The 9,309-nt window shown below is 36.8% G+C and overlaps 1 protein-coding gene across 1 annotated transcript; it reads right to left on the reverse strand.

The window, feature by feature from the left end:
• Positions 1-101: 101 nt before the first annotated feature.
• DNAAF4 (dynein axonemal assembly factor 4) lies at positions 102-8,828 on the reverse strand. Its single transcript, XM_074836948.1, has 9 exons — positions 8,243-8,828; positions 7,521-7,668; positions 7,063-7,196; positions 5,800-6,040; positions 5,042-5,187; positions 4,276-4,385; positions 3,416-3,569; positions 2,314-2,419; positions 102-956 (listed from the first exon to the last, which is right to left on the reverse strand). Exons 1-9 carry the CDS (start codon positions 8,363-8,365, stop codon positions 847-849), a joined length of 1,272 nt encoding a protein of 423 aa, XP_074693049.1. The 5' UTR covers positions 8,366-8,828; the 3' UTR covers positions 102-846.
• Between the last annotated feature and the right edge of the window lie 481 nt (positions 8,829-9,309).

The following is a 9,309-nucleotide window of genomic DNA, read 5'->3' on the forward strand; positions in this document are numbered from 1 at the left end:
ATATGTATTCTCATATAAATAACAACGGTTTTGATTTAGAATATGCTATTACAGCACTACACTGTAAGATTACTAATTGTAGTAGTATGGAGGAAGTCATATTCATTGATAGGACTATTTATCACACGATTAATTAACCACTACAATACAACGCTACAGGTTTATAATTTTTCCAATTACCTTGTTTGGTCAGCCCAAACAAATGTTTCAAAATAGTCTGAAAATATTCAGTGTACATTCCTTAATGTTAAAAAGAATGTTCTGCAGGACGTAACATCTACCTCTATGCTAACAGGTGGAGGTTTTCCAAATTAGATGCCTGAATTACAGTATCTAAATTCACTTAGTTTCAGATGTGCCAAACACTATGAACAATAAGAAAAGAGGAAAGCATATAACCATAATGAAACAGAACTCTTTCAGCTTTGGTGGAGAACAGAAAAACAAGAAGTTAACAGGTATTGACTACATGGAGCTACTGAAGTTGTTTGAAAACCAACTGTCTAGCTTCAGTAGATATTTCCAGACAAATGTTTAATTTAGTTATGAGTAACTTTAAATCAAGTACCAAAAGCATGTTTTAATATTCAGCCCACCAATATATCACAGAAAGCAAAAATATGACAACTTTGTATCAAAATGATATAAAATATATCTAATCATATTTGTTATAATACTACACTTTCCAAAAATAGTAATTCATATATCCAATCTTTTATCAATTCTGTAGGTGTTCTGAGTGAAACAGAAAAATGTCTAGTTAAGAACATACTGAAGAGAACTAAGATTCTTTCTGATGCCCTCAAAAGGTGTCCCTGTTAAAAAGTTATTTTTTTTTTTTTTCTATTAAGATTCTTGTGTTGTTCCTTGAATTAGGTGTCGAATCTTCTCAGCATCTTTTTCTATAGTTTTATTTTTAGGATCAATCTTGAGAGCTGCTTCATAATCCTGGAGACCTAATACAGATACATTTAAGAAGAAGGTCAATCAATAATGCAAGAGCATCCTCTTTAGCAACTAACTGGAAATAACTGCTCCCTAGTCATACGCATAATGTATTGATCTTGAGTTTTGCTATTGAGCAAGATGGAATCAGAATTACATTAGGCTTTGTCAGTAAATAAATTTATATTTTGTTTACATTATTTAAAAAACATTTTAGTGGAAACACTGTACTACATAAACATTTTCAGGTATTGAAACATGAAAACACATACATACACACATATATGCATATGTGCATAAGGGGAGTGTTCAAAAGTGTTCTGCAGATGAGTAAAATTGAAGAACAGAATGAAAGTGCATGAAAACAAGGAAAAAAAGACATGAACTGTGAATACTGGAGCTTGGGGGGAAAAAAGGCAAACCATGAGTACAGGAAATAAAATCTTGTTTAATTGTCTTTTTTATAAGGTTTCCAAGTGCAAATGGAGCTGTAAGGGAATGACAAAGTGATTCATAGGTAGAAAAAGGTAACCGATGAGAAAAGCTTAGTATTTCAACACTAACATTCTTTATATTCTTCGTTTTCTATTATCAACATTCACTTTTACAATTTTACAATTCACAATTACAAAACTAAACTGGTACTCTTAGAGAACTCAGTAGGGACACTGTTAATTCAGCTGTTTTCACACAAATCACATGTACTTGATGAAACATTTTGCTCATCAATACAGGTTTCATAAATCATTTTACAAAGATACATTACTAAGCACTTCACAAGCAAATATTTTAGAAGTATTTCAGGTTAATTTGTTCCACAGTTGAAAATACTGTAAATATAATCTCAAAACCAATAAAACATTGCTTCATGAACAGAAAAACTAGCGCAACCTAGTTTCATATCAGTTTGCATCCTACATTTGAATGCTTCCCAACACAAATATCTCATCTCCAACCTCTTATTCATTCCTCACTAATACCTTCTGTGGCCACCAAGCTGCCATGGTCAACAGCTGGCCACTACAGACAAGAAAGACTGACCCAATAGACCAAACAGAGGATACACACTTCCCTAAAGCCTTTTCCTCAATAGAAAAACTGTGTACTCCTTAAATTCGGAATACAATCATTTTTTTCTTAAAACTTGTAAAGATTTTTCAAGTGGAATTGCAATTATCCAGTAAATTAAATTAAAAAATTAGGGAATGTGGTATGAAGGCTCGTAACAAAAGAAACATAGGTTGTACAGGCCTCCTTTAACGTCCCTCTTGAAAAATTAAAGGTGTGAGCACTCTCATTGAGCTAAACAGAACTACCTGAACGTCAGTATAAATCCATGTGCATGTTTTCACAAAACCAAGGTCTCACCTTCAGTATATAATTCCAGCTGACAAAATGCTGTTCCACGTCTCACATATGCTTTTACTCGAGCATTCTCATTATCAGGAACAGGTGGTGTCAGCAGTTCTAGTGCCTTTACAAATGAAAACACCCAAAATATTTAGAGGTAGATTTTCCATAATTTTGTTTTCTTCTCATTTACACACACTTCTCTCCCCTAATCCCTATTATTATGCAGTAACATAATAACTATTCAAAGAGAAATATAAAATAACTATTCAAATTTAGCTATATGGCTTGTGAATCTAGTCATTAAGATTTGTCACCCCACAGTTTGATAAATACAGTTTCATTGCCATGGCTAAAAACTGACAAATACTGGATTAAATGTTTATTACAGTCAAATAATGTATTCTATTTTCATACATGATATTCCATAGCATGCTACCAAAAAAAAAAAAAAAAAAAAAGCAGCCCTAAAAAAGCATGTGTTGCAGTAGTAATTACTAGAAAAAAAAATAGAAGAAACAAGTTTCAAGCCCCAAGTACTTATTAGTTCAAAAAATAATAACTCTGGGAAAACTTTCTCCAAATTATTCAGGTGCCATTTGAGATAGCTCTTCTCTCATTGCACAAATAATGGCTTCTAAAACACCAAGATGATACAGCCCTTCTTTAAAAACATCTTGTTGGGGTTTTTTTAAGGTATCCTCCTCATCACCACCACCTTTTTTCTTCCCACCAAATGAACACCACAACATAATACAAAAGGTATCTGTGTATATGTTCTTTTCTTTCCTGCTCAAAGTTGTCTTTCTTTTCAGGTTTATATATTGCTACAATATTTCACCTGTAAAGAAACATGTACTGAATCTACTTATGGCCATTCCTCCCAAATGTCTGGAAGCATGGTTTAGGGTTTTTTTTGTTTCTTTGTTTTAAATTTCTGAAAGTTCATTAATTAATCACTGTCCAGTTTTAACCTTTCACCATGACTTCATTATATCAATTTTGAATTAAAAAATTTGGAATTGCACTAATAAGTATTTACAGATCTGCTTGAAACAGAAGCATCACAGTAATAAATCACAATCATGTATAAGCTGACAGAGAAGCTATGTATTTATACCTTAGAGGAATCTTCAATAGCTTTATGTAAATTTCTCAGTTTAAGGTGGCAAGCAGCACGATTGAGATACAGTAGGGGAAGTTTATTGTTTAGTCGCACTGCGAGGTTATATGCATTTACAGCCGCAAGATAGTTTCCCGTTGCAAACATTTTGCTAAGTATAAAACAAAAAGTGAGACACGCACTTTAAACAAGGTGATAAATCACAAAATAAATACCTAATTATTGTTAACAATTTCTTTTCAAAAATTTGAAGGTTTAGGAGCTTTTCCTTGGAAATGGCCATTTATAGCCCTTTCTGAGAACAACACGGCTGACAGCTCAGTCAGACTTGATGCTGACAATACAGCATATAGACACACAACCTAACAAAAACAGTCACTGCTTAAAAGCAATGCAGAACAGTAAGAGGCAGACACATCTATGCAGACACAGGACTAATTCTGAAAGCTATGTATCTGATTATGATTGCCTAATCAAACCTTTCTGTATAACACAGCTATATAAACATACCAATATTTTTATCAAATTCCTGAAGTTTTAGACAGATGTTTAACCTCTTAATAAAAAGTACAAATTCAAGGAAATCCACCTAAGTATAATATTGCATTGACTTAACTATCCTCATAGAAAATTATGCATTATATGTTCACAATTATTTTGTCCATCATGAGCTTCAGCAATTGCATCTCATGACTTTATCAGATTCAAACCCCATAAGCTGTCAATAAATTCTCTACTACGTAGACATTCACCATCTGTATCTAGGATAAATAGAAAATATCAAAACTAAACAATAGATATACACTATATAACTAATATTTAATTTTAAATACACCTTCAAATGGAATCTAACTTACTTTCCTTTGTCCTTTAACCAATCTGGATTCTTCTCCTCTTCTTTTAAATCTTCCAGCTCAGACAAATCAGCACTTATTGTTCTTCGAGCTTCCGCTTGTTTCCGTAGCCACTGTAGATATACAACGTGTAAGTATTATTTCTGAAGAAAAATTCAAATCCAAAAAAGGATTTTGCTTTGATCTCTTCACTCACTCCTATCAAAAGAATTCTATTTGCCACATATTTTGTACAGAGAGAAATATTTAATTATGTCAGATATGAAAAACTTTCAAGTTTCCCCACATATTTTATTACTGTGTGAGCAGTAAGGTTACTGCATCACTAAAACATTTTTGTTTGCTTGTTTTGGAATTTCTAAACTCTTTATGCTCATTTAATAGAGCTCAAAAGACCTAACTGTGAGCTTCTTTTTAAGAGGACAGAACTTAAAGAATCTGAAATGTAAGAGTAAAGACATTTCAAATTTTGTACTTCAAGGAATTAAAATAATATTGCTGCCTTTTTTTTTTTTTTGCTTCCCCAAAAAAGGAACATGCTATTTATTAATCTGCATAATCACATGCTTGGTGAAAATAATTTTTATATAGAAGTGTGTCTTTAAATCTTATGTAAATAAGACTGCATTCCTTGGAAGATAAGAATATTGCACAGGTAACATTTCTGGGCACAGGTAACATTTTTGTCAACTTACTGAATTCACAGTAAGTAATTTGCCATCTTGGAAGACAGTAGAAGCATCATACTAAAACAGAGAGCAAACCTTACCTCCTCCTCTTCTGCAATGCGAGATTCTCGCAGAGCTGTAGGAAAAACTCGTGATGTAAAGTTGATTTTAATTGTAGCAGCAGATCGAGGAGCTGGTAACTGTTCTTCCTTTAAATTTTCTGAAAACATACTACAGGAACCATGACCTATGAAAAGAATTGGAGTACTGGAAATGAAAAATGAAACAAAAAAGGTTTTTCTGATTTTCTACCAAAGTCCAAAGTACACCTAATTTAGAAATTCTGCACATTAGAATTAAACCTCTAATAGCTCCTCTCACACACTATCTCTGTTATTTATATGATTCTCTGGCAGGGCAACTGCAAGAACTAACACTAACCTCACCAAAACACACAAACAAAACAAAAATGAAATATTTTCTGTTGGTTTAGTTTCCTGAATTGGCTCTCTGTGGGGCCAAGACACGGGATAGAGAGAATGAAAGAAGATTGTGTATTTCTATGAAAACCAGCAGTTACGTAACTTAGGGTAACATGAACTCCACCCTTACACTGTCAGAAAGGCTTTCTGTTTTACTTCTCTAAAGCTTAGAACAAACCTGCCCTTGTACTTCCAAAGACTTAAACGAGAGCTAAGAACTCACATGCTTTAGCTCAATAAATTGCCTGAAAATAACTGCAAACTAAAAGAATTAGTTCAGTAGAGAGAGAAAAAGATAAAAGATGAATTAGAAACATCTAGGAATAAAGTTATACCCATATTTTAAAGAAGGATAAAATGTATTTCAATAATACAACCTTTTGTAGGTTTGAGTGCAGTCTTAGAAATTCCTTCATTAGGAATCATAGTTTTGTTCACTTTTTCCTTTTTCTTCGCCTTTAATTTCTCTACTTCATGATGTAGTTCCTCTTCTTTTTGTACCCTCTTTTGTTTCTCAGCATCTTTTTGCTGTTTTTTCCATAACTCCAACTCCTTAGTGACCTTCTGCCGCTCCTTTTCTTTCAGATCTTCAATTCTTTTTCTTTCTTCTTCTTCCAACTGTTTGAATGATAAACCTATGAGATATGTAACATCTGATAACAGTAAGATGACTAAGTCACCATTATCTTCCCAGTTTCATATACCAGGCATAACATCATAATTAATGTGATTGTACAAACAGAGTTATAAAAGATGCTTAAAAAAGATTGGGAGAGTAAAGATTTCTGATTAGCTTTTAAAAGTCATATCTTCTAACTATGTTACTAAGGTTAACTATCATACTAAGGTATGATCCAGAAACATTCATAAATAAATATTACTTATAAACAATGAAAATTCTAGCCATATTCCAATGCAGATCTCTGGAATATATAGAAATGTAAAATATATGGCTTCATTTTAATACACTATTTCTTATTTTGCCTCTTCTCTTTGAGATTATTACATAGGCAGAATAGGTACAGCGTTGCTACTAAGTCACTAACTGCAGTTAATTTTAGTCCAAATTGTACATGCAATCTTAAAATGGCACTGTATACCTTAAAAAATCCTTTTAAACACAAATGAAGTGACCAGAGTTTTTATATACATAAACATTTTGAAGAAAAGAAGGTACCTTAAAATATGCATAAAATGCAGAATGACAAAGATACACACAACAGACAATCAATAGCAAGTCTGATATAAAATATAATAATGAATAATTAAGATTTTTTTTAATCAGTATTTTTGACAGTGCTAAATGACTAAATACTTGTGCTGATGCAAAGGCCCCAAAAGATTACAGTTTTACCACATTACCATAGTCTCCTTCCAATTGACAAAAATCTGAACTCCTCACCAAAAGCTTTCACTCGTATTACTAATGGAAAATGGCAATGTCTAAGTATTTTTTCTGTATCATTTTCATATTTGGTAATAGATATGCTTTAAGCACAAAGAAATAACAAGGTTCTCCCACTACTGTAATAAAAATGAGTACTTTTCATATTTTTTAAGGTACATTTAACCAAGCAGCTGCCAGATTAGTTGGTAATTGTTTACATGTATATGTCTTGTAGGGTTCCTTCTAAGCTTACCTTCATTGTGGCCTCCAAAGCATATTTTCTGTGTTCCTGTTTTGTAACTTTTTTTGCTTCTGTCTCCTCTTTTGCCTTTTCATGGGCTTTTAGAACAGCATTCTCTCTTAAATACTGCAGTTTCTCCTTGTTAGCTTAAAAAACAAACAAAAACTACTGTTATGTACCATAGTCATAAAACCAGGATGCCTTTGCTACTTTGTCTAGGAAAACGCAACATGATTCAAATTCCACAAAGCAGTTATCAAGCACATCTCTAAAAAAAGTTAAGATTTGCTTACGTACAAAATGTAACTTTTACAATATTGTTTTGTTTTGTGTGCACTAGCCAGTAGATGTTCTTTGTCTGTTTTCATATACTTTCTGTTTTTAACAACGAACAACAAGGTTTAACCTAGCAGACATCTAGCAGCAGAAGTTTCACATTGCTTATTGTAAAGTTTTGGCACAAAACTTACCATTTGCTAGTGTCAGGGAATCCCACATAGCCACTTCTTTTTTATACAAAGTGAAGAAAATGATTCCATTTCCAATCTTTGCTGTGCTATTTGTGTCATCAATAGGAGCATATAAAATGGCTTCAAATAAAAAGGGAGGGATGCTTACCTATAAAAATATAATTGATTTGTACTAATATTTACAATTTTTAATTAAATCTCACATAATCGGAATACTCAGTACAAGCATTCAGTAAACCTCAAGAAACACATGCTATTGACAAAATTAATTTGCTTAGTATCCCATATGGAAGTTATGTATTTTATTAGACTAGATAAAAGAGATTGAGAAAGTTGGTTCTTCAGCACTGCAACAGAAGCCGTGGACCTCAAATTTAGAACAATTATTCATAATATAAGCAGATGTGTTTAATTCAGGCCATTTATAGAGAACGGGTAGCTGTCACCTATTGAGTAGCAAGAGCATTAGTACGGAGAATAATGAACAGTAGTAAAGCCATTAACCCTAGTGGGATATTTAACAGCCTGCAGCATATAAAGGGAGATTACAGATTAATATAGAAGATTATAAACTTGACAGCGCTGCCATGGTGTATTAAGCGGGTGCTTCTTAACAGAGCTATAAAGTACGACCAAGCCGCAGGCCCACGGGCACAACACATCTCCAGGCGGCGATACCGCGCGACGTGGGACGAGCGAGGGCGCGGGCGCGGCCGCCCCACCTTCAAGTACTGGTCCGTGCAGAAGATGTTGGCGGAGGTGGCTCGAACGCCGCGCAACGGCAGCGAGAGGTACACGGCGGAGCCGGTCTGCCGCCAGCTGTACTCCCGCAGCCACACCGGCATGGCCGCGGCCTGTTGTTACGGGCGCTCCGCCGCCGTTGCTAGGGACAGGGGAGCTTCCGGGGCTCCCCAAGAGCACTTCCGGGTCAACTCCCCCCCCCCCCCCGCGCTGCCGCCGGAAGGTGCCTTGGCCAATGGCGCCCCGCGCGGGGCGGGCCGCGGTGCACGCCGGGAGCTGTGGGCCCCGGGGCTGCAGGCCGTACCCCCTCGCCTCTCCCCGGCACCGCGGCTCTGGAGCGGAGTCCCCGGGAGCCCGCGGGTCCCCTGCACCGCTGCTGCCGCCGAGGAACGCGGCGCCAGTAGCGCGATCCGCAAGGCGGCGCGGGAGCGGCGGCCTGGCGGTGCCGCGGAGGCCCCGCGAGCAGGAGCCCGCCCCGCCGCGGCCAGCCCCGCTGCTAAGAACGGCGGCACAGGGTGGCCGCGGCTCCCAGCGAGCCCGCCGCCGGCCCGGCCCGGCACGGAGCCAAGCGCCACCCAGGGCCGCCCCGCCCGCCGCGCCGCCCGTGCTGGGCGAGGAAGGCGGGGTGCAGGCTGCCTAAGGCAGGGGTGAGGCGCTCTTTGCTGCGGGTCCTGGACGGAGTTTAAAACAACGCAAACTGACCCGGGGCCTCAGAGTAACAGTGCAGGAAGTGAAGCAAACGGACAGTACTTTTGGCTTCCTAAAACTTAAGAGAAACCCTCCTGTAGGTACTGGCTCACTGACTTACCACAATCCAGTGAATGTAAGGCACGGTTCTGGTTTCCGTCACTCACACCTAAGCAGAGTAGGAAGGAATGCAGCTCTCATTATCCAAATACATTTCCATAGAGACAAACTGCTATTAGTTTGACAATTTCTGGTTAAAACTATTAAAAGCTGAGGACTGATTTAGCAATACACTGAAGCTTTCAGATGTCCTCTAAAAATAATTAGGTCATGCTGGCAGCTCCATGCTATTGCCTCGCAG

The sequence above is a fragment of the Strix aluco genome, chromosome 12 (assembly GCF_031877795.1).
Source record: "Strix aluco isolate bStrAlu1 chromosome 12, bStrAlu1.hap1, whole genome shotgun sequence".
In the NCBI taxonomy this organism is placed as follows: domain Eukaryota; kingdom Metazoa; phylum Chordata; class Aves; order Strigiformes; family Strigidae; genus Strix; species Strix aluco.

Excerpts from the sequence above, each read along its gene's own strand:
- DNAAF4 (XM_074836948.1), bottom strand. The coding sequence starts at position 8,365 with ATGCCGGTGTGGCTGCGGGAGTACAGCTGGCGGCAGACCGGCTCCGCC. Across the intron at positions 6,041-7,062 it reads CTTTGGAGGCCACAATGAAG|TTGGAAGAAGAAGAAAGAAA; the intron begins GTAAGCTTAGAA and ends TCATTCAAACAG. Across the intron at positions 2,420-3,415 it reads CTATTGAAGATTCCTCTAAG|GCACTAGAACTGCTGACACC; the intron begins GTATAAATACAT and ends TCATTTGTAAAG.